The sequence below is a fragment of the Aythya ferina genome, assembly GCF_964211825.1.
Source record: "Aythya ferina genome assembly, chromosome: 6".
NCBI lineage: Eukaryota > Metazoa > Chordata > Aves > Anseriformes > Anatidae > Aythya > Aythya ferina.
Genome location: NC_140303.1, coordinates 8,691,961 through 8,715,023, shown reverse-complemented (window position 1 = coordinate 8,715,023; position 23,063 = coordinate 8,691,961). Strand labels below are relative to the sequence as shown.

Sequence of the window (23,063 nt, the reverse complement as noted above, 5' to 3'; positions counted from 1 at the left end):
GTTCTCTTTATTTTAGATGAGAGCGGAAAATATCTAAAGATGATGTATTTAAAAATTACCTCTTCTGGGCATAGCTCATGGGTGCAGCTCATAAAATGAGTACAAAGCAGTGGGAATGCAATTGAGTATCTTGATTGAGAGGGAAGCTCCAAACACTGCTGAAACATCTTCTCAAAAGCACGACTATAAAAACTGACCAAAAATAGACAATTTAATGTAACACACGCATAACTTTGCTGCAAATGAAGTCTAGTTCATACAAATCAAATATGCTAAATTAATGCCAGATCTGTAATTATAGCTTATCTGATACCAAAAAAACACATCATGCTTTCAAGTAAGCTTGTTTTCCACATGCAATACTAATGCATTCTGTTTACATCTCTTAATCATATCATCTTTGTTCTGATGTTTGACACACAGCCGCTGCAAAAAATGTACAGTTTTAGCAAGTATTATTACAGAATCTGCAATTGACCCCAAATCAGTTAACTGACTGCTTGAAGAATCTGTCAGACCTTCAGAAACACCTTTATTAAATTCTGATGGTAACACTTAAACAACTCGTGTTCCATGGTTGCTTCAAATAATCTTCAGAAAAAAAAAATAATCTTAAAACACATGCAAAAGAAATAAGTTACATTGAAGTCTATTTTCAACATAAACTTGACCACCATATAAAGACTGGCCTTTCACCTTAAAATCTAGCCCCTATAAATCATTGTGTACGCTTCTCCACCGGACACTGAAAAATAAGAACCTAAAATAGGACCGAGGAAATTTCTCAAAGAACAGTATTCTCACACTGGGACTTCCGATGATTTATTTCAATGACTGCTTATTTATCTGCTGATACTGCAAACACTTAATTATTTCAGCTTAAACAGCCGCAGAAAGATTCCTATCAACCTGCTTCCTGATCCTGTTTTCACAGACTTTTTCCAAGAGTTAAACGTTTTTGCTTTATTTTTTCCAAAGCAACTAATGCCAACAAACTAAACAAAAATAAAGCCTACTACGAAAAATCGCTGTATGGAAGTGGCAATGCAAAGCTAGGTCTTCCTGTTTGGAAACAGGGGAAGAAAGAGAAGGGAATCAACTGTTTTTCTTTTCTGCTGCAGGAACTCTGTGGATCTTTTACAACTACACTAGAAGTAGTAGTAAAAAATTTCATTTCTTGCTTAAACAACGTAATTGTCTACGGCTTTAACTTCAGCTGGGGACATGAGCTGCAGAGACGTAAGAGAACTTTAACTGCTGGAAGAGAACTCTTATTTTAATTGTTGCTTTGAGGGATTTATACTTCATCGTGAAGCTCTGAAGAATCAGTAGTTAACAATGGGAGAAAAAAAATTTAAATTCTTTACATTAGAAAAAAATATACACATATTGATCGGTATACTTTGCAAGAAGACTAGTATGAAAGAAAGTAAATACATAAATAAAATAAAACCCCAAACCCTAGAACAGCAACTCTTTCAAAGAAAAATTGCTGTTAACCAGATTGTAATTGATTCTCCACTGGATCATTTTCCTACAATTTGGTATTTAAAAGCTACACGTGCAAGGACAAACAATAAACTAAAAGCTTCTACTGTCAGGTTAGTAACTCACCAAAATATAGAAAGATCTGATGTTTCAACCAACATCTCCACCAAAGAATCTACCATTTTTGTGTGGAAAATGATTGTGTTCATCATTTTTCCTAGTTCTCTGTGGTCTGCAAGACTAAGTGAGGCTTTAGAAACACTGGTGTAGGCCTGGAAAAAACAGAAGAAAAAAAATCTACTGTTGTAGAGTATCTACTGTTGCTTTTTTGCAAATTCCATCAGTATTGCCAAACATAAAGGGTAAGTACTGCTTAAGCTGTGCACAGAACAATTGTTTTTAAAGACTCGGCAAAGACTTACGTTATCTTTCCACTATAACCTAAGAAAAGCCAACTGCCTTTCAATGAAGTCACCAAATGTCTTAAGTACAACAGCAATGCAGAAATAAACTGCAGAACAAATGCACTGACAAAACACGTACGCACACTAGTGGAATCAAGTTCACTGAAGCCACTCCCTGCTCCTTTTAATAATCAGGTTTGGGTATGCAAGAAGACAACTGCATATTTTAAAAATATATAAAGAACATGTCTAATATTGGGACAATTAGTTTACAGTCTAAACAGTACTCCCCCTTGTTAAGTTAACTGAAGGCACTATTACTGCAACACACCAAAGTAATCTCCATGAACATTATCTTCCCCTAGCTGGGAAGGCTGAATCATACTCTGTACAGTGCCAATAAACTGCTCATCCTCAACACATTCCACTTCCAAACTGTTATAAATCCTTCAAAGACTTTTTTGCAAAAAGCATGCAATGCAAAGGCAAAAACAAAGTTACATCAAATTATTTGCTTAAGTATTTGTTTGATTTTAAATGCCAAGAAGTTCTCCTTATACAGCCTGTGATCCACTTGCAGTGTGAGAATAATCTAGAAGAGCAGTAAGTTATTACTAGCTTTAAACCAAAATGTGCATTAACTTAAATGTCAAGCAGATATTCAGACATCTTACCTGCAATCTAAACCAGTCTAATCTCATTCCTCTGAAGTCAAATACCTCTCCATCTTCAACTGTATCAGGCAAAAATACAGAACATAAAGCCTTTAGGGAAGCAACTACAATTCAGAAATACTAAATCAGATCTTCTTAAAAAAAAATCAAAAACAAAACCCACCAAAGTACTTGAAAACTTAAAGCGCTTGCTTTTACCTAAGAATTTCAAACCAGCACAACCATGCTAATAGGAATTTAAATAGCTAGACAAAATATGCATAATATACTTTCCAAATTAAAAGGTATGAATTATTTCAAAATAGCATCCTTCAAAAACATTATCTGTACAGACCTGCCCAGGAAAAGGGACACAGAACAAGAAGCAGATATTGTAACAGAAGAGAAACAGGGGAATTAATACAGTTTATGCAAGTTATCTGCTGCCACTAATCCCAAGTTCATTTGAACAGACTTACCTTGCTTCACACTTAGTGAAGTCATAGTGTTTACAAAAGAGGACATGATGATTGATTCATCCTCTGGGCACACTGAAAGATTCTAAAATAAATATTGTTACTATTAGTATTTCAAACTTAATTTTTGAAAAAATGTCAAATCCCACAACCAGTTTATCAGCTGCAGTCTGAAAAATACTTTATATAGTTCACAAAAAGTAACTTTATCAATGGATTATCGCAAGTAGTACTATTTCACAACTTTTAGTTTTTAATTCATTGGTTGACGAAAAACACCTAAAAAAAGGCTGCTTCCAAACCAACATAGACTCAGAAGTGAAAAATCTGTCAGTAAACATGCCCACACATTTTCAGGCTGCAGTCATTTACAGAATGGTCACACAACATGTTTTTGTTATACAACAGACACCAAACATTTGTCTGACCTCTCCAGGCATCTGATCTGTCTGCACAGAAAATTTAGCCACGGCAAAATGTAACAGAGCCGACATCAGCATCACTTTGCTTCCCACAGAACCATCTAAAACCAGAATTCTACTAACACTGAATTAAATGATTTCTAACACCTGAGAGATAGCCCCCCCCAAAAGTCCTACAAAAAAGCAATAGTTCACGAAGAAGCAGTTTCAACAACTGCTAAGATCACATTTCTGTTGAATGGAAGATTCATGTAATTACAGATAAGACTGCCATTTTTAACCTAAAGGTTGAAAAAATCCTAATTATCATTTGCTTCTGTCTACTCTTGTATTTTATACTTTTTATGAGTTAACTACAACTAAAATGCAAACCACTTTCTTTTTTCCCCTCATTTCAGTTTGACCTTGAGGATCATCCTACAAATAACACAATATTTGTGCCATTTGTATAAGTTTTAGAATTCTTTCACTAAATCTAGAAAACCATCTTAGGAATTGATGACAAATCTCAAAAATATTTCATTTTGTTATCAACAGAACTGCTAACATGTATGTATATAGTTACGAGCAAAAAAAAGAAATACAGTTGTTTTGGCATTAAAAGTAAAATGAAGGATTCATTTATATTTAATAGTTTAAACAGCTGGGATAGAAACTGGTATTTAAACTGTTTCAATAGTTTGTTATATAACAAACATGAACAGCAGAGTATATAAGTTCTACCTTCTGGTCATCGATGTACTACTATTTAATGCATGGGAGTGATTTCTGAAAACAACATAAAAGCTTAAAATTCAATAGAAGCTCTTCCAGTTTGAGGAGCTCAAGATTTCACAAAATTTGGGCTCCACCTAGTGGCCACTAGGGAATCAAATCAAAACAGTGCAGAAGTCCTGTCATTTCCTTGTCAATGTAGACAAGAAAAATTATTTCTGCACTGCTTCAGCAGCAGTATCTGTTTATCTGGATTACATCAAATCAGTCCTGAAAATTCAGTTAATGAACACAAATAATTTCTACTGCCTTTACTTTAGGAACATTTTCTGCTTAGCAATAGGTGCTACTCAGTAAGAGTAATAGACACTTGCAGCTCTGGATGCAAACCTACACGGAACAAGAGAGGATGGTCTTCCATGAAAAACCCATCACTCTCTTCTCTGTAAGAGCACCTCCCTGCTCTTACAGAGCCATACTCCGTGATGTTTTGAACAACCTGGGATGTCAAATCCGTTGAGTTTAAAACTGTTTTCTTCCACTTCTGCTTAACTTCTCTTTTTGCACAAGTTCATTATTTCCACATTCAACCTTACCTACTATATAAAATATAATGTCCCCGTCACTCTCTAGAGTAGGAGGCTTTTTCTGACGTGACACCCTGTCAAAGTTCATCAAGTCTGCCACTACCTTCATAGTGGTATTTCATGTCTGAACTCTCCTCGCAAATGTCTGTGTTTCTCATGGCCATATACAGGCCTAAGTTAACTGCAAGTATAATTCACTTCCAGAGAATTTAAATCAAAATAGTCACTGAAGACACCTACATCTACTTGACTTCCTATTTAGGCTTAAGAATATCAAACTACTTCAGTTTTTTTTTGTTTGTTTGTTTGTTTGTTTTTTTCTCTTCTCCCTGGCAGCATACAAGAATACAGACTCTCAACCATGAGCTTGGATAACCAATTCTGTCATTTGGTTTCTAAATGGTGCTGGCATGATACAGTACTGATCCCAAGTATTTAAATTGCTTCTTAAACACAGTGATGCTAAATAAGGGAAATCATCCATTTGCAGAGTATGTTAAAACAGGATACCGTGGGATTCTAGTTTCTCTCTTTGCCATCATTTGTTAAATGACACAGGCCATGTTTTCTCCATCATGTCAGAAAGCAACATCTTGAAAGAGCATTAGGGGTACTATTCAGGCAGCACTGCTGCTTGCAAAAAAATTCAGAGAAGAAACATCTTACATAAAAGAATCACGCTAATCAAGATCAGCTTGGTGCTCCTACAAGTGCAATTACTTTTTCTTTTTTGTTCTCAAAAGCATGGCAATGCAAAACTGTAACACATTTAAGAATAAAGCAAACAATCATAGGAATTCCTGAAAATGTTAAAAGGAACCTCAGACCCCCAAGAGAAGCCTTTCATTAAATTCTTGCCAATCTCTATATCCTGATGTTAAAATAAATCATAGTTTACTCCTTGAGGAGAAAGGTAGTTTAATCATCTCTGAAGAGAACGTTGCTTAATAACATTTAAGTATTCATATGGCAGCCAAAAGCACAACTCTATATCCCAGAATTAAACAGCAAGCTCGGTTAGTTTTGCCTTATTCCATAGCGTTCACTAAAATGCACAAAACCAGAACACATTTCATACATTTTGGACAAAAAGCCCTTCTTAAAGCCTGCAGAACCCCAAACCATTGTCTTGCCGTACCTGAACAAGCTCATTTAAGACCACTGCATCAAAGCCAGAGAGATACTGCACGTAGTATCTCTGCATCACTGGTCCATATTTCCGCACGTGTGCCCTGAGCTCCTCCATGTAAAATATTAGCTCAGCTATGTGCCTAGCCAAGAAAAAACAAAGAAAAACTTAAAAATAGGAAACATAAAATATGGAAAATAATTTCCGTCAATGGAATGTTTCCCATGGAAATTCCCTCCTGTATTTTGCTTCTATTATTAATACATAACCCTTGTATTAAAATACTTGCTCACATTATAAAATAAGCTTACATAAGAAACTTTCATCTGCAAAGTAAAATACATTCAACAGGAGATAAATTAACAGGACCCCCTCGTGGTAATCCTCCAAGGTTTGTACAACCCACGTATTTTCTGAAGAAGCCCTTTTGTAATGCTCAATTTGAATAAGTGTATTTCCTCATGAAGCAGTTAAATCCAAAAACCAGAACTGTAATAATTGCTTTTCTGAGCTCATGTCAGTAGGTCTTTCTTTATTCAAAAAAAAAAAAAAAAAAAAAAAAGACTTTTCAAGATGGTAAAATTTCCCCCTCTAGTGAAAGCACTGTACAGAGGACTACTTCATACCACCTGCTGGGCAGACATTAAATAAACTAAAAATAGTTTAACACAGAACAATTTTCTATGAGTAACTATCCATATTCTAACGCCTGCAATGCAACTTAAACTGAAAGCTTAAAATGCAGTTATTAGACTGATAGCTTGTTGGATTAAATCCCATCCTGCCTGAGCAACAATCAGATGGCTTGACAAACTTCTCCAACACGCATTTTCTTTTGGCAGAAAAACTTTGTTCACATTTCACCTATTTAAACAAGACCAAGAAGAATACAGCCTTCAGAAGACCAAGGAGGCACAGTGCTAGAATTTTATGATGATTTTTAAACCCAGGGTTGTAACTCATGACATGACATGACGTTAACAGTGAGTTTTTGATCCCCAGGTTTTAAGTAAAACTGAGCAACTGTAATTGATGCTGACCACCCACACTTCAATCCAAGAGTATCATCAGGGAAGCTGTATAACAATAAAGATGGCTTTTACAGTAGAAGATGTACACGAAAAGATTTCTGTAACATTTCAGCAAGATTGTGTATTTATCTGTGGTATCTCTATCCCTAGCACTTAGTCCACTGAAGGGAACTCAACATTTTTCTGTTCCAGCTCTAGAAATAGCCTTGTGATTGACTGTCACTTGTCACATGAATACTCTTTAAAGATTTCTTTCCCATGATTGAACTGATGTGCTCTATTATCTTGAGAACAACTCAAGAACAACCAGTACTCTTCTGCCTACCTGCATTTCTAAGGTTTCTTAATCCCATTTCTCATTTTTGACCTGTTTATGAGGATGCTAATGCTGTATTACATGAATAAATCTTACCCGATTTTAAAGACAGTTCTGCTACAATAAAGGAGACATTTACAAACAAATCTTTTTGACGGTTTCCTTCCCAACTCATCATTCATTTGTTAAATGCAAATAAAACTTTCATGAAATCATTTTTATTTTAGAAATAAACTCTCTGCAGAAAATCAGTTTTCACCAATGGGCTCCAGTTTCTAACACAATAAATACCCTAGCTTTCTGTTTTTGATGGAAACATTTAAGATTGTAAAGACTTTCTGGATAGTCCCAATTCTTTTTATCTATTACTTCCTGCTATTTCTTGCCGTCAGATGCATTTCCTCTATGAAGTTCACGTGAATATTTAAGGTATCACACTAAAAATTGTTAACGTACTTATCTATGAAATCATCTGCACTCTTCTTCGGCATATTGTCTGCATGACGAAGAAGCCAAATAATTTCATCACGAGCAAAGGATAATGCCATAAATACAAAAAGTGCCTGAAAAAAAATCATAAGATATATATAAGAGTTGGACATGTTGTGCACACTAAGCAACAACCAGTCTCTACAACTAAACAATCTTAAAACCTAAGCAGGTTTTATCTTAGAGTAGGGGTTTTGGGTGGGTTTTGCCCTCCCACAGAGGAACTGAATGGCACAGTAGCACGGATGAACAAACTGTACCATTGCCTAAAGATGAAACTCAAGGACTGTAATTACCTTGGGGCCCAGCAGGCCTGGCTGATCAGACAGGACAGTAGCCAGTTCTTTGAGTGCAGAACGTAAAAACTTGCGCCTCTCTCTATGCATTGAACCCCTACATCAAAAGAATAAACCAAAACATCATCAAATGTGCTAATCACAGTCGTTTAATTTTTTCCCAGACATTTAAGGCCGAGTGTAGGTAGCTCACATCATACTAACTTCAAAAGTTTAGTATTTCAAAGGACATGGTTCATACGAAATTGGCATCTCCACCATCCATGCTGTATATTCCTGAAGTAAGGTTAAACTTAAAAAACTAGCCCTCTGTCTCTGCTCTGTGCTTTGCATTTGACTTCACTAAAACTTTCCTATTTAATTAGCGTTCACATTAAGTAATTATACAAGAAAAAAAAAGGAAAATACATTTATGCTTTCTCTCTGACAATCTGACAAATAATCTAAGACTTGGGAAGTTAAATCAATAGTGGTATACCATTAGGCAAATCCAGAACAATCAGTGTATGGCCTCATTTGAAAACGCACAATTAGGTCAAGATTCAGCAAGTCCTGTTTATACATTCTTTATAACTTCTTTGAGAAGAAAAATACTAAAAACTTACGCATGTGAAACTGCAGCTTCTTTACACTCTCTGATGTCATTAATACGTTTGTTGTAGCTGCAAGTAAACAAATAAGCCAATGTGGTTAAAAGTATCAGTAGCACAATTCAGCAAGAGTTGAGACTTGGGAGGAGCTGCATTTCCATAGCTAGCAGGATACAGCAAAAAGCTCACCCTCAGAACAGCTCGGGCAAGACTTCTTTTCCCTGGATCAGATAAATGCTAAAACTGGATACCCAGGCCAAAACCTCTCTACTGAAGTGCTAATGGATTTCTCCGGTAGAGAGATCTCAACTTCATTTTTGCCTGAGTTCTCTTATGATGTATGGCAGGAATTGTGACAAATGCTTGCAACTTTTCAAGCAAACCCTGCATTCACAACATAATTTCTCTTCCCTAGATTACGGTTTGTGGGCAAGATCATTAATTTTAAACATTTGCCATTTTAGAGACTGATTCACCAACATTTCTCAGAACTAAGATTAAAAAAAAAAAGTGTGATGGTTATGAATCAGGCTCCTCGAAAATATGCATTAAAGAAACAGTCAAGACACTAAGCTAAAATGTTTTGGTATTGATTATCTGCAAGTGGATCTTACATGAAGCGCAATTAACATTTTCAGGACAGTTCTTAAAGAAATGATACGTGTACATATTTAACAGATAATCTGAAAGGAGAAAAAAAAGAAAACTTACCCTCGTATGTTTACAAACAGGTCTTCTGCAGCTTTGTGAATGTGAAATACTTCATCTCTAAACAAAGCCAAGCAAGAGCTGCTTTGAAGTGCAAGTTTCCAAAGGTTCAAAGCTGTAGCATCACTATTTAGGACTCCATGGCACAAAATAAATCCAACTTCAGAAGTTCACAATCACCGTGTGTCACAAACAAGACGCATAGAGACAGTAAGAGAACAGTGAGATTATTATGCTTTTTCTTTTAAATTGTTTAATTAGCTTACTGAAACTCTGTATGGATAACATAATTATCCATCCATATATGTGTACAACTGAAAATACCCCACATTATGCTGTAGTAGAGAAATTGTTATATTTTTGCAGTATAAGTAACAAGTAATTCATTACAAGAATACAACTCAACTATTTTCATCATAATTACAAAAGCCACCATTTTTTAGTTTAAGTCTCGAATAAATTTATGACGAACTCCATTCCAGAACAAGCTGAATTCTAGCTTCACTGTAGAAAAAGTATGATACATAAACCCAAGGTTTAATCAAGTTCTCCAGAATACGTTTTGAATCCAACAGTTTTTGTATGGTACAGGAAAACAAGCTGCTTTTCAAATTTATTTTTTAATACAACCATGAGCTGTTTCAGAAAATTTTACTCACAAATAATCCATTTTTCCATTGCATCCAGAGAAAGATATTCACATGGCATCTGTCGGAAAAAAACAGTAATTTGTAGCAAACTAATTATATCCAAAACAATACATTTCATGAGAAGTACTTTTTAGAAAAAGAGACAAAGTCTTAAATGCTGATGAATCACAAAAGACTGCTTCTGATTACTAACAAGTCATTGTTTCATCCCTTTAGAAACTAAGAACTTGAACATGAAATGAGATTCCATAGCCTCCTATACCATGAACAGAACTTGGACTTGATAATCCTTCCAACTCAGATATTCTATAATTCTATGAAATGTTTTGTTTCAACCAGCACTGTATTTAAGAATATTTAAGAACACAAGGCTTCTGATGTATTACAATCACAACCTGACAGTTCTTTATTCTTGATTATCTCCCCTCCCCCAAAAAGATAAACCTTCATATCCCAAACGAGACAGCAAATGTAAGTAGTTAATTTTTAAAGGATGTATCAATTCTGATTTTCAGTCTTTTGGCCCCAAATCACCTAGAGTACACAGGATACCTTCACTCCACACTGCAGGAGTAACTTCCTTTCATCAGATTATCAGATACTAGAAATGAAGGCATGGGCTTATACACCAGAAGCTTTAATTAATGCAAAAAATATTTCCCCTGTATAAAAGGATGCAGCTCTACCAACAAACAAAATTTCCCTTTTTCAAAAGTCATGTAAAGGTTAGCAAACAGAAAATGAAACATCCCTACACTGTTTCACAGGAAACATTGCTTAACTTTATCATATAAACCAAATTAAAAGGCCATACTGTGTCAGACTGTGCAGGATTAAGCATTGTACTAGGTGCACTGATGAGGCTCAGTAGTTGTGCGTTTCTCCACTGGTCAGCTGAGAGATTTCTTCGAGGATAGACCATCTGGAGTGAAATCAGAGCATCTGAAAGGGACTGAAAAGGAGATAGACAAAGGAGGTTGGTTAGAAGCTATGGAATGCATTAGCACAAGAGCCTTAATTCACTAAACGATCAGAAATTGAAACTGATGCAAATCACTACATGCTAAAACTGAAGTTCAAAAACTGGCGTATTCCAAGCACAAAAGAAGTTAAATACTATTTGTTCATTACTTATTCAAGCATCCTAATTGTGTTATTCCCTTCTCTGCCACTTCATTTATTATGTCCTTCCCACTTTGCAAGCAAACTGCAATGGTTTTGAGCAGATACTACAGGAGCATCCTTATAACAGATTGAGCATATCCAAGTAAGTGCGGTCCCACGCTTTTTCCCTGTCTTCTGTGTCAATCCTAATGCTTGCATGAGCCTATGGGAAGCCAGGTCGAAGCAATAAACCAGCAGATTAAGATCACTCAGGGAAAAGAAAAGTTCTCTGCTGGAGCTAATATAGAGGGATAAATGGCACGGCTACTGCAAAACTGTGGGATGATAGAAGGACAACTTACGTGCACTCTTCCATGACAACTTAATCGAGTATGCACTTCTGCAGCATGCTGCCTGAAGGGATCTCTGACCCCAATTTATACCTCTAGTAGAGAATCAGCAGAAGTGCAGAAATTGGCCTGGAAAATGGCTTTAAAAACATTTCAAGGGAAAGGACTGGTCCATTATTAAAGGCAAATGCACAAACAAAGATGATACCAAAAAGCAGAGCATCTTTGCTACAATGCGCATGAGCAAAGATTACCTGGATATCAGATCTTTAGCAACGTAAGTCTTAACGAGACAGGAATCATGTACAGGAAAGTGTAAAAAAAGTAGAGTTACTGATTACTGATTATTTAGACAAATGACAAATATTTAAAACCAGTTCAGAGCACTTAGAGAAGCAGCTGAAAAATTCTCTGAACTTCTACTGACTATCTTCAAAAGTTTAAGGAAACGCATCAAATCTCAAGAGGACTACAACCAGTACCCAGATTTCAAAACATGAAGACAAAACTTTAAAACTTTAGGCAGTTACTTAGGATTTAGCTTCAAGTCATGCCAAAAATTCCAAAATAAGGTGTTAGGCAAACAATCTGCAAGCACCTAGAGAACAACACCTGCCATTCTGGGTTGGTCAGTACTGATCACATCAAACAAATCTAGTTTCCTTGGACAGGGCAGCACGCCTAGTGAACATGTGGGAAGTGATAAACAAGATATACATTGACTTTGGCAAGGCTTCCATCACTTTTCCAAAGGTATTCTCAGAAGAAAACATGGTCTAGATAAATCACCAGAGAACTGGGACACAAGCAGCTGTGTAAGAATACTAGTTTAAAAACATTTGTACAAAAGAGGCTAAAGGCTCGTTTAACTTCGCAGGGTCAAGTGAGCAGGACACACAATGCCAGCTTTTGCATGCAGGAGATATTACTAAAGAGGCAGTGGTGATCAGCCATTCCCAGGATGCCCAATTTAAAGGCATTCCAAAGAAAAAACCCTCAGGTTACAAAACAGAAAGAGATACTCAACTAGGATAGTAAGCCAGAAAATAATAGTTTCTTAGAAACATTACAAATCTCCTTCATTTCAAGCTACAAAGCAAACCAAAACACAGAACCAGCCACAGCAGATGAACCACAACTGATTTTTAAGCAATTTTTACTCCTTAGTGAATAAACAGGAATCTTACCAATGGGTCCTAGCATTCCCATATTTCTATAGTTTTCATTTAATAGGGTATCAATCCTCAGCCCCATCCAGTATAAGAGCTCCTGTAAAATTTTACCTAGTAGTCTTGGACAAAAACTCCTGTGTATTTACTTTTTTTTTTTTTTTTAATCTCTGCTTGTCTCAATTAAGATTACTGTGTTCCTGCGAAAAGTGGTTACATACTTTACTGTGAGGTACAAATTCCTCCATCATTTTCTTTAAAGGATTTTCATAGTCCACAATCATCTGGCCAAGGCGTGGATATTCTCTGTCACTAAAAGCAACAACAAATAATTCACTCAGGTGTAGTTATTTATTATGTGTTTTTATAAATACATTTCCTACACAGCAGATATTTACCTTGCTCCATGTGTCATTTCATGAGCATAGTTATACAATCCAATGATAGCCTTCCTTTCTTCAATTCGAGACAGCAGTATCATTAGAGTCGTGTAGGTTATAATCAAATCTAGGTAGTTCTTCGTTAAATCAAAGTTTACAGTCTAGAGATTTAAAAAAATATATCATTTTGAAACTCTTAGAAATCAGCATAAAACTTTCCTCATCTCTCCACCCATTTTCAGCCTTCTAAAAATACAACGGACTGTCTTGACCAGTACTTTTGTTCTGTTTGCATATAGACTTTGTATGATCTTAATTTATTCATCCAAATCCCCAGAACTGCTTGTATTTGTGAAAGCAAGCATGCAAATAAATCTTTTCAGGCCCAAGCATCACAGCTGACAGACAGAAAAGCTTTTCTTGGGTGTTACTAAGCACTCAACAAGTGTTGAACTGTATTTTAATAAGACTCTCTGAACTGTTCTGTATTAAGACTCCAATGTAAAAAGCCAGCACATACACACTGACCTGTGACAATCATTGTGTAGGATATGTGCCTGCTCCTCTTTTGTATTACGAAACTAAGTCAGCCAAAATTAAGAATAACTAAAACTAACAAGGTGGCATTATGAACAATAGGAAAGAAAGCTGAAACCAAAAGGAAAAGGTGTTTGAGTATTTTATTTTAAATATAACAGTCAGGTGTGTGTTCTTGCTTTAGCCAACAGAAGTGATGCCCACAAACCATCCAAAAAAATACTAGGGGAACACTTATTATTCTTGTTTTTGAGCCTCACATGACTTAAGCATACAGATTGCAGTAAATCTCTAAGAATTAACTAGCAGAAGCAACAGCACAAAAAATATGGTCTGTATTTTGCTGTTACTACTGTCCATAATTAGCCTGTTTAGAAGTACTCCAGAGATTTTACACTATTTATGAAAGTTAGAGATGCAAACATTATGATACTTGTATTTCTCTTGTTGTTATAACAGGAGATGTCATGTTTCTTGAGCTAAAATAAACAAGTCTTTTTAACTGTCCATGTAGAACTTGGATCAGAAACATTTTTAAGTGGCTTTTGAAAATTTAAACCCAGAAACTTACAATATCAAAGAAGACTTGGCAAGCATCAATAGTGTTCAGCAGCTCACAAACATGGTCCTTGAAAAACAAAACAGATCGTTTTAGTTTAAAGAGATTTAAGTAAATCACTTAACTATGCTTAGTGATCAAGACTATGTTGATTTTTTTAAAAAAAAAAACATAACTACGAGTTCAAATGTTTCACTATGAAGTATTCATTCACAAATAAGAAACAGAAGCTTGATGTGACATATGTGCTGTACCTTACCTTAAATTCCATTACATCAACAAACGTGAAGTAGTATAACGCCAGGTTCTTCAAAATCTCCGATTTTTCTTTTTGTAGCTGAGCAAGCTGTTGCTAGAAGAGAAATAGAAACACGTTTACAGTTCTGAGATCTTGAGAAGACAGTTGAAAAACAATACCTGAGAGATGCAGATTAACCACCAGGTCATATCAATAAATCTTAACATAGTTTTCTAAGCCTGAGGTTCTGTGTGTCTCTTAAATGCACACAAACTTCTCAAAACGGATCATTTAATAGCTGCTGACTATACTCTGAAGATAAAAATCAAATTAGTATACATTAGTACCAAAGTAATATTGTTTAGCTCAACTAGAGACGAAAATGGATAGTTAGGAAAACAGTGTTATCGTGTGTAAAATTAGCAAAAGCAGAACAGTACGTGAACACAAATCAGTATGATAAAAAAATAATGACGTTACTCAAGGTGGGAAAAAGGTGGCAGGTTACAAATCTTACTACAGAAAAACATTATGCTTTTAAAGTCTGAACTTACCAAAAAGAATATCCAGGCAAAGCCACGTTAAGCATGCAAAATAAAATGTAGATACAAACATAAAATACAGTAACGGTTCTTTGACCAGTTCCATATAACACAATAATACATTCAAACAAAAGCAACAAAATAAAGAAACAAAAAAGAAGCAAAACACTAGCATTAGACACTGGTGGATAAAATGGAAGAGGCAAATGTGAATACAAAGGCGTAAAATAGTCCACATGGATTATTATTTTAAATCTGACAAAGAAATCTCCTTTTAATTTCCTTTTTTTTCTCCCCATTATTTTCTTGCAGCCAGACTGCTCACTTAAATGATTACAATACTAATTACTCTCTTGATATGCGAATTGAAGTGAATTAAAGCAATCTTGTAACACTTAATATGAAAAATTGCCCTTAGTATCTGTAACATTTTAAATTAAAGACTGGTCAAGTTAAACAGGGTTGTATTCTGAGCAAGAGCAATCATTTATTAAAAAAAATTGTTCTGTTTTCAAGATTGAATAAAATGAAATGCATTCCTTTTGTGACTTCTCCTGATACTCGCATCTACTAGGAAATAGGTTATCACCATTCAAATGGCAGCGATACAAGATCTGCTTTCAAACAGGCCTTTGAGCTCTACTTTGACACTTGGTATGAATTTGCTACCAACTTTACACTTTAGCTGCCTTAAGCTCAGAAAATGAAGCATCCATAATCACTGGATGTAGAGGAAAGAGGACGTTGTACTTCCAGGGCTGCTTCATTAGTCCACGGTCAGTACACGACCAAAGTGAATTGCCTAAAATGTTTGGGTTTAGTCTGCAGCCTAACCCAAGATGCTTAAAAAAATTATTGTAAATAATCTGCATCTAAAATACTAAGAAAAATAAGGTTTATTTCTGTGTAACTAACACAAGTGAATTTGAGGAGTCGTTTTATGACTTCAGTACCAGACTGCGGGGTACTGTTCAGAAATTAGCGTGCTTCAGTGCAGAGAGGAAAAAAAAAGTGAGGAAAAAAAGTCACATTGCAAGTGCATATGTGGCTTAACACCTTTTTCCTAGAGCAATCCTAACTCAGCCAAAGGAAGGGGCCATGCTAAGATGAGCCCATCAGGGCAGTAGGGTGCTGTATAGGGCACCCAGATAGTGTGGTTAGGACAAGACTGCTTTGAGGCCGCAGTGCCCGGAGTGGGGAGTGAAGGCACTGCAGGAGGCAGTGCTGGAAAGCGCAGTTACAGGAGCAGTAAGTTATTTTCAGAAATTATCTGAAGTTGTTCATTAAATAAAAGTATATCAGGAGGCATTCATTACACTCCCCCATAAATTAATGCATTGCTGCTGTGTGCTGTTAGCTAGTTACCTTCCCAGTTATCTTCCCAAAAATATTTAAACAAAACTACGGCATCCTTACAGAGCGAAGCTCGTTGAGCTTTGAGGCTTAAGAAGGTAGGAGCAAGCTTTTCTTTGCAGTATAAAAATCCAAATAAAACCATATGTCAACTGCAACCTGTTGGGTAAGGATGGTGCACAAAGTTCAACTCATACAGCACAGACCCAGCAGTGAGATTTAAAAGTGGTTTACAGCATGCAGTGTCTTGGATGCTTATTTGCATTTTTATCGCTCAGGAATGCGGGTGTAGCTCTTTCCACACCCACTGCAACAAAACTTTCCATTACCAATTCCCTAACAGCTGTTTAGATGCACTGGGTGCTATATGTTTCTGTGTTTGGTTTGAGGCTGTTTTCCTCTGCTTTAATTCTCATTTATCAGCAAACACTTTTGATTGCAATATGCAGCAGAAGTTTTAAAATAGGATGAGCTGAAGAAGCAACTCCTAAAACATTACCATCACCACAAGATTGTTTTAACTATAGATAACCTTGCTTTGGTGATTGGTCAGATGTAAGGGCTTTACTTATTCTTGCGGAATTGGAAGTACAAAACCTACCCAAAAGGGTAACAATGCTTTCTTGAAAAAGGTTAGATTTAAGACATATGAAAAGCTGTAGAAATTTGAGTACTAGAGCAAGATCAGAAACTAGTTATATTAACTCATTTCTGCTGACAAAATACCACCTCTCCAGTCATATTGGAATATTATTTAAAAATTGGGATTTTGAATACCAGAGACTGCAGCTGGCAAAGCACCTTATCTGCAGAAAAGGAACTGATCTTTACCAGTTGTCTTGTGTTTTTCCTTCTTCATCTTACCCCCCCCCAAGTCATTACAGAACTGATTGTGTTCACGGAGAAAGTATACTAAAAGAAGTAAACAAATCAGGAATTGCAGCATCACTTAACGCTTGTATGAATGCTCAGAGACAAGAGCAACAACACAGATGTTGGCATATTAGTGACATCAATAAATACAAATTTAATATGAATACACAGGAAAAATATGACAATTGGAAAGGTTGTTCAGAGAGCTGTGTGTGGAAAAACAGGATAACTATCCTTCTGTAACTCCTTTATATTTATTTGACTGGTAAAAGCAGCATGTGAACAAATGTGTTATTCCATGATCCAGGAGTAGATGATAGGGAAGGGAATTCTCTGCTTCTTACATCATTGACATTTTTCCTGCATTAAACACTATTTGTTTTCCATAAACCAACACCACGGATACTACATTCCCCTCAGAGAACACACCACCACCTTCATCTTCCCAGCTGACATGTATGTCCCAAAAAGCACTATTACAAATTCCTGCTGTTAAAATTTGGGGGATACAGGGAAAATAATGTCTGCCAGTATTCTTCCAGTCATTTATTTTATTCAATATGCCTGCCACTTCATATGCAGACTTCTAAGATTCAATTATTGGAACAAAATTCTGCATCGACAAAAGCCATAGCAGAACGATGAGGAGAAAGAAGGAGGATCTAACTAAATGAAGAAAAAGTTTTCAGTTCTGTCAATTAACTGCAGAATGATGGACGTGTCCTTGATTTTATGATCTCCAATTAAAAGCAGGCTCTAAAGTGGCAGGCTGCAGATAAAAAAAGATGTAATAGAATATTTAACATGTTTACTAACTAATGCATTTGTACGCTATGATTCACTTTTTGTTTGTTCTCATGCTTCTAGCACTAAAGCCGCTCTTCTGAAAAGGAAATAACCACCCGTGACCCTTCACAACTGCTACTGTCCCTAGGTTGGTCACGTTATCAATAACAACAGTTAATGTACTTCGGGGGCAGTGACATCCCACTTCAGAAACCAACCAACCAGTCAGTCTTAAGGGACGGTTTCCCCATTCCCTCGATTTTTAAGTAATTCCTACGGTAAGCTCAATATGCATTACTGTATCACCCAAAGCACGGGTGCAGGTCTTGATGTCCCTGTGCCAACTGTTTGTGGAATAAAGTGCTCTGCCATGATGCTGTACAGATAAACGTTCAGGACAGAAGTCTAGCTACTGGCATACTTGTATTTATAGCATGAAATCACGGAGGAACTCTTCATTCAAAATGCATGAAAACTAATTTTGAAATGCCATTTCAGTAACACTGAATAACTAATACAGTGTTTAGGTACTAATGAGCTTGTGGTGCTTTTTTTGTTGCTTTCTTTTTAATGGCCAAGCTGTTAAGTTCTCAATCATCAAATCAAAATAAGATTTTGATGTGAATGGATGAAGCAAACAGTGTCAGTGTTACACACATTTGTTCTTTTGCAAGTACTGCATATGCTATTAAGCAAGAGCCACATTACAAGTTTGGCTTACCTTGGCAAGTGACTCATAAGGACTGATTTCACTTACAGCAGTATAATACAATGATTTATTGCAAATAGTGATAAAACGAAAATGTGTTTAGACACTGTTCCATCTCAAATTCACACACAATCAAGGGTTAAACCATGAACAAACATCAGTGCTAAGAGGGCTTACAATTCACAAGGAAAATAAATTACTTTAAAATGTTCACCAAAAAGAACTGTCATAAAGAGAAGTTAACATTTCACATAGCTGGTTGGGATTGCTAATGAAAAACAATAAAAATGTTCACTTTCAAAAGACTTAGTTTGAAAATTACTACCTAATATCCTCCGATTCTGTGAAAGCCTAAGCCACTTTAACTTGTGAAGTCATGTGAGAATTGAAGACATCAGCCATACTGCTGCATACAAAACTAAAACAGAAGGTAGGAGTGTAGCAGAGCAAGGGATTAGCAGAAATTCATATTTGAATGATTCTTAGGAAACATATAGATACAATTTTAATTGTTGCAGAGAACATACAGTATCTTCCGAAATAGTATCATCACTACCACCAGCAGGAAACACTACGGCTAGTGCAAAGCTGGAGAGAAAGCAGTTGTTACTCGGATTGCTTCAGTCACACAGGGCATCTCCTGTAAGCCAAATGATCACCTTGAGGAGCTCAGGGAAGCCCATCTCCCTGTGCTGCCTCCAGCACTGCAGGTTCCTCGAGCAGCACAGGAGCTGAACAAGCAGCCATGCAAGGAGAGCACAGCATCCTCTTACCCAGAAAGGGTTTTAGTCTTCCTGGCCAGGAAGCTGGGTAGCTTTGTGGTGGCATACAGGGACTTGTTTTTTAATTGCTTAGACAACAAGGTGTCTGGAAAAAAAAATAAGTCTCCCAGGCAAGAAATCCAGCACTCCAGAAAGCTGGAGAAATAGATTTGATCTTGAGTTTACTGACTAGGGGGATTTAAGTTGATTTAAGTCTTAATTTAAGACTTTTGAAAAAACAGCCGCCATAGGTGTTAATACCTTACCATTTCCTGGAAAGTAAATGATTATTTTTTCATGAAGAAGTATTACTAATACATGAGGCAGCATAGTCAAGACCTACAAACTCCCTTGGATGAAAAACTACTCCAGGATTATCTTCATTAGCACTGTGCAAACGACAATACTAAGACCTTCATTAAAAACAAGCAAGCAAGCCCTGCTTATTGGCACTGTACTTGAAGGGCATGAAAGGAGTAATTTTAAAATTAAAGTTCAAGAAATGTTTTTTATTTGTATTAAGTGTTTTGAAGTTGAAAAGATATTGGAAGAACCTATCAGAAATTAATATGAAGGTTGGTTATAAAGCCCACAATTAAACAATTTAATTACACAAGAAAACATTTACTAAAGGCATGCATCAATGTCATCTAGTAAGCGTCAGCCAAGGAGGGCAGCCACCCCGTGCCCGCAGCACCTCTCCCACAGGCTGTGCAACCGGGTCACTCCAAAGTGGAAGTGGGAAAGGGACAGCCAGCAGCCCAGGCATACCTGTCGGGATCGAAAAGGAAGAAGCCAAAACACCAAGGAACAGTAAATAAAAGCAGAGTGAACTGACATGGACAGACCCTAACCTAGGCAGGCCAGAAGCGGTCTCACTGCTTGCACTGTGTTCTCATCTGATCTCATTTCCTGCCCCCACTGGCACAAAGCAGCAGATACAGCTGGGTCGGTCAGCTGGGAGGTATTCCCCTATCTCAAGAATCTGAGTGGGCAGTCAGCACAAAACCCATCTGAGGAGATAAGCACAGTACTGGGAATGTAGCTGCCAGCAAATCAAGATTAACAGGAGCTGGAAAGCGCGGACATTCCCCCCACTAGGCACTCCTTGGGAGGAAGGTCTCACTGCTCTGCTGGCTGTGAAGCAGTGACTAAAGCTCAACATCACCAGAAGACATTTCAAAATATAGGAAGGCAAATTGCTCAGGAGCAATGTGAGTAGAACAACATATGTTCAGGAAAAAATGCAGAAATCCTCACTATTTCCCGTATGTGCTGTTTTGGAAAGCAGAAAGCAGGCTAGCTTTATTACATAAAACAGAGCTTTACATATGCAGACAGCAGATTTTCACTTCCTACCCACAATCTACAGAAAATCTACGTCTTTTCTCCCTCCATCTCCACTACCTGATTGTGAAGTGCTTTATTCCTGCTTTGCAATGTAATTAAATGTTAGCACTGGCTAAGAAGAGAGTCATTTTTACGTCCTCCTACACTTTTGGGAAGACTGGGATGTTCTCTTCTGATTTGTCTGCAGTGTGCACTTAGCCCATACACCCTGTAAGAGGATACATCCTAAAAACACTTGAGAAACATCAGACCGCTTCCACGTCCCTTACTGGGGAACTTTTCTTCTGAAGCCAACTGAAGAAATTCAGTACAAATAAACTTCCCTGTGCCAGCTGTAACACAACCAGCTCGCTGATTTGACCCAGCATGGTGGAGCTGCAAAGCTTTGGGAGGGCTTCTCCAGTTTAGAAGACTTCTCGGAAACAAACCTACCTTAAGTCAATTTAACGTAAGTGTCAATACCAGGATTTCCCAAAGACAGAAAGCAGGTATTTTTTTTATTGTTATCTGGTTTCCTTTTCAAACACCACTCTGAAGTGCTCCAGCTTCTCTTTGTCAATCCTTCGGACCACTGTTTACACAATAGCATGTTTCATATGCTGTAAAGCAATGCTACCTTGCTGGCCAACAGCCGTAACAGTTGATTTAAGAGCTCAGTCTTCAAACTACCCATTTACAAGGTTATATGGCTCAAGACAGTGATTGGAGAATAAAGGCCAAGTGTAAGATCACTGGGACTGCCCTCTGACAGAAGGAGAGAGAGAGAGTTATGAACTGACGAGCTCCACAATTATCTATAATCAATCTTTTGGAAGTCAGACTACTCCACTTCATTTTCCAGCCCAGTCAGCAAGGATTCACTGGATGCTTCATTTTTATTTGAACTGCTCAAACGTTCACTCTTGTTGCAATATTGAAGCTGCTGCAGCGATTGTTAGGCATGAGTCTAGTCTGACTCAGCAAGCCAAACACTGAAGGTGGATCACAACCAGAAGCCATGGATTCTACCCATAAAAATGTAAAAGCTATCCATGGTAAATGTAACAGAACCACTGGTTACACAGGAATAAAATGCACACATTTCAAGATCAGGCACCCATTTAATTCCAGTGCAGACTGCTCATACCCCTCAATAAAACACGTTCTTCACCTCTGACACACACAGTACTATCTATACATGATGGAATGTGAGAAAAACTATCTAACAGCTAAGATTAGGTAAAAAATAAAAAATAAATCAAAGAGCAAGCACTGATGATTCTCTATCTGAATGCAAGCTTGTTTGTTTGGCAACATTACCTACTGACGTATCAGTAGGCATTACAAACTGTGCAGATGCACAATGCTAAGCAATGGCAACTGCTGCAACTTAATGTAGAAAATCCAAAAATCATCCTTGAAAGGCTGTCCTGGAGTTTTCATTACAAGGACACAGCCTATGATTTCTCAACTATTTCCCCTCTAATTATCCTCAATAATATGAACTGATGCTTCCCTGTTCCAATAAACTTTTTGCCCTTTTGAATCCATGAGCATGTTTCCCTGCTGAAGGAACTTACTGGTCTGCTTTTCTAATTTGTAGTGAGCTGGATTTTGGCCAGTGGGAGAAAGGAGACAAAGAGCAAGGAGGGAAGCTCAGCCTCTTCCTGACTCGGAGCTAGATGCTTACGCCTTTTTGAACCTAAGCTTTATGAACAAATGCTTATCTCACATCAAACTTGTGAACCTTCCCTGCAACGTGGCACAGCTTTTGCCTCAGTAGGTAGCTCTTATGGATAAAGGTTTCTTTTGGAAGACACAATGCTCCACAGAAAAACATGTAAATAACTTAAAAGCAAACTCCTGTCCGCTGAGACCACAGGGAGGGAAAGCCCCCAGCTTCCTATTGCTGCAAGACAAAATCCAAGGTTTAAACTGTGCTCAAAGATGCAGTGTAGGCTTCTGATAACTTTGCTTAATAACACTGCTTTTCTTAAACACAGGCATAGCTGCCTCATGGTAAATAAGGCAAGGCAACGAGGAAACATTATGAGTATGTCCTATTTTAAAAACCTGAACTGTTAAAATACCTCGAATTAGCTTTGCTCAACTTCCATAAACTTCAGCGTAACAAATCCTTCAATATCATTATTTAAGCTCTAAGTTCATAGTGAACAACTGGAAGACACTCAGAGCATAGACATTATTGCATTGAACAAGTTCTTATGTACATAATAACCTTTTGTTTTTAATAGGTCTGCCACAGAAGTTTAGAGAACACAGAAGGACCTACAGAATGTGGCTTGAAGTATTTACTGTTCACATAAATTTGATAAAGAACTGTCTGCATTTGTTAGCAATACAACCATATTCACTATAAAGACAAGGAATATTAAACAGTACAAAACATAAGGAAGTTC

At 37.0% G+C, this 23,063-nt stretch overlaps 1 protein-coding gene across 4 annotated transcripts in view; it reads right to left on the bottom strand.

Moving 5' to 3' along the window:
• Positions 1-23,063, bottom strand: part of NCKAP1 (NCK associated protein 1) — a 59,368-nt gene that overhangs the window by 23,990 nt on the left and 12,315 nt on the right. For 2 of the 4 annotated variants that reach the window (XM_084524695.1, XM_084524697.1), the window contains 15 exons: positions 14,312-14,398; positions 14,065-14,121; positions 12,975-13,117; positions 12,798-12,888; positions 10,768-10,905; positions 9,963-10,011; positions 9,307-9,463; positions 8,611-8,667; positions 8,006-8,102; positions 7,677-7,783; positions 5,883-6,015; positions 3,025-3,106; positions 2,567-2,625; positions 1,615-1,760; positions 60-192 (listed from right to left, as the gene is read on the bottom strand). In XM_084524695.1, the coding sequence (XP_084380821.1) occupies positions 60-192; positions 1,615-1,760; positions 2,567-2,625; positions 3,025-3,106; positions 5,883-6,015; positions 7,677-7,783; positions 8,006-8,102; positions 8,611-8,667; positions 9,307-9,463; positions 9,963-10,011; positions 10,768-10,905; positions 12,798-12,888; positions 12,975-13,117; positions 14,065-14,121; positions 14,312-14,398 (1,536 nt within the window). Of the gene's footprint in view, positions 1-59; positions 193-1,614; positions 1,761-2,566; positions 2,626-3,024; positions 3,107-5,882; positions 6,016-7,676; positions 7,784-8,005; positions 8,103-8,610; positions 8,668-9,306; positions 9,464-9,962; positions 10,012-10,767; positions 10,906-12,797; positions 12,889-12,974; positions 13,118-14,064; positions 14,122-14,311; positions 14,405-23,063 lie in introns of all 4 variants that reach the window. The other 2 variants (XM_084524694.1, XM_084524696.1) reach the window with 1 other exon arrangement.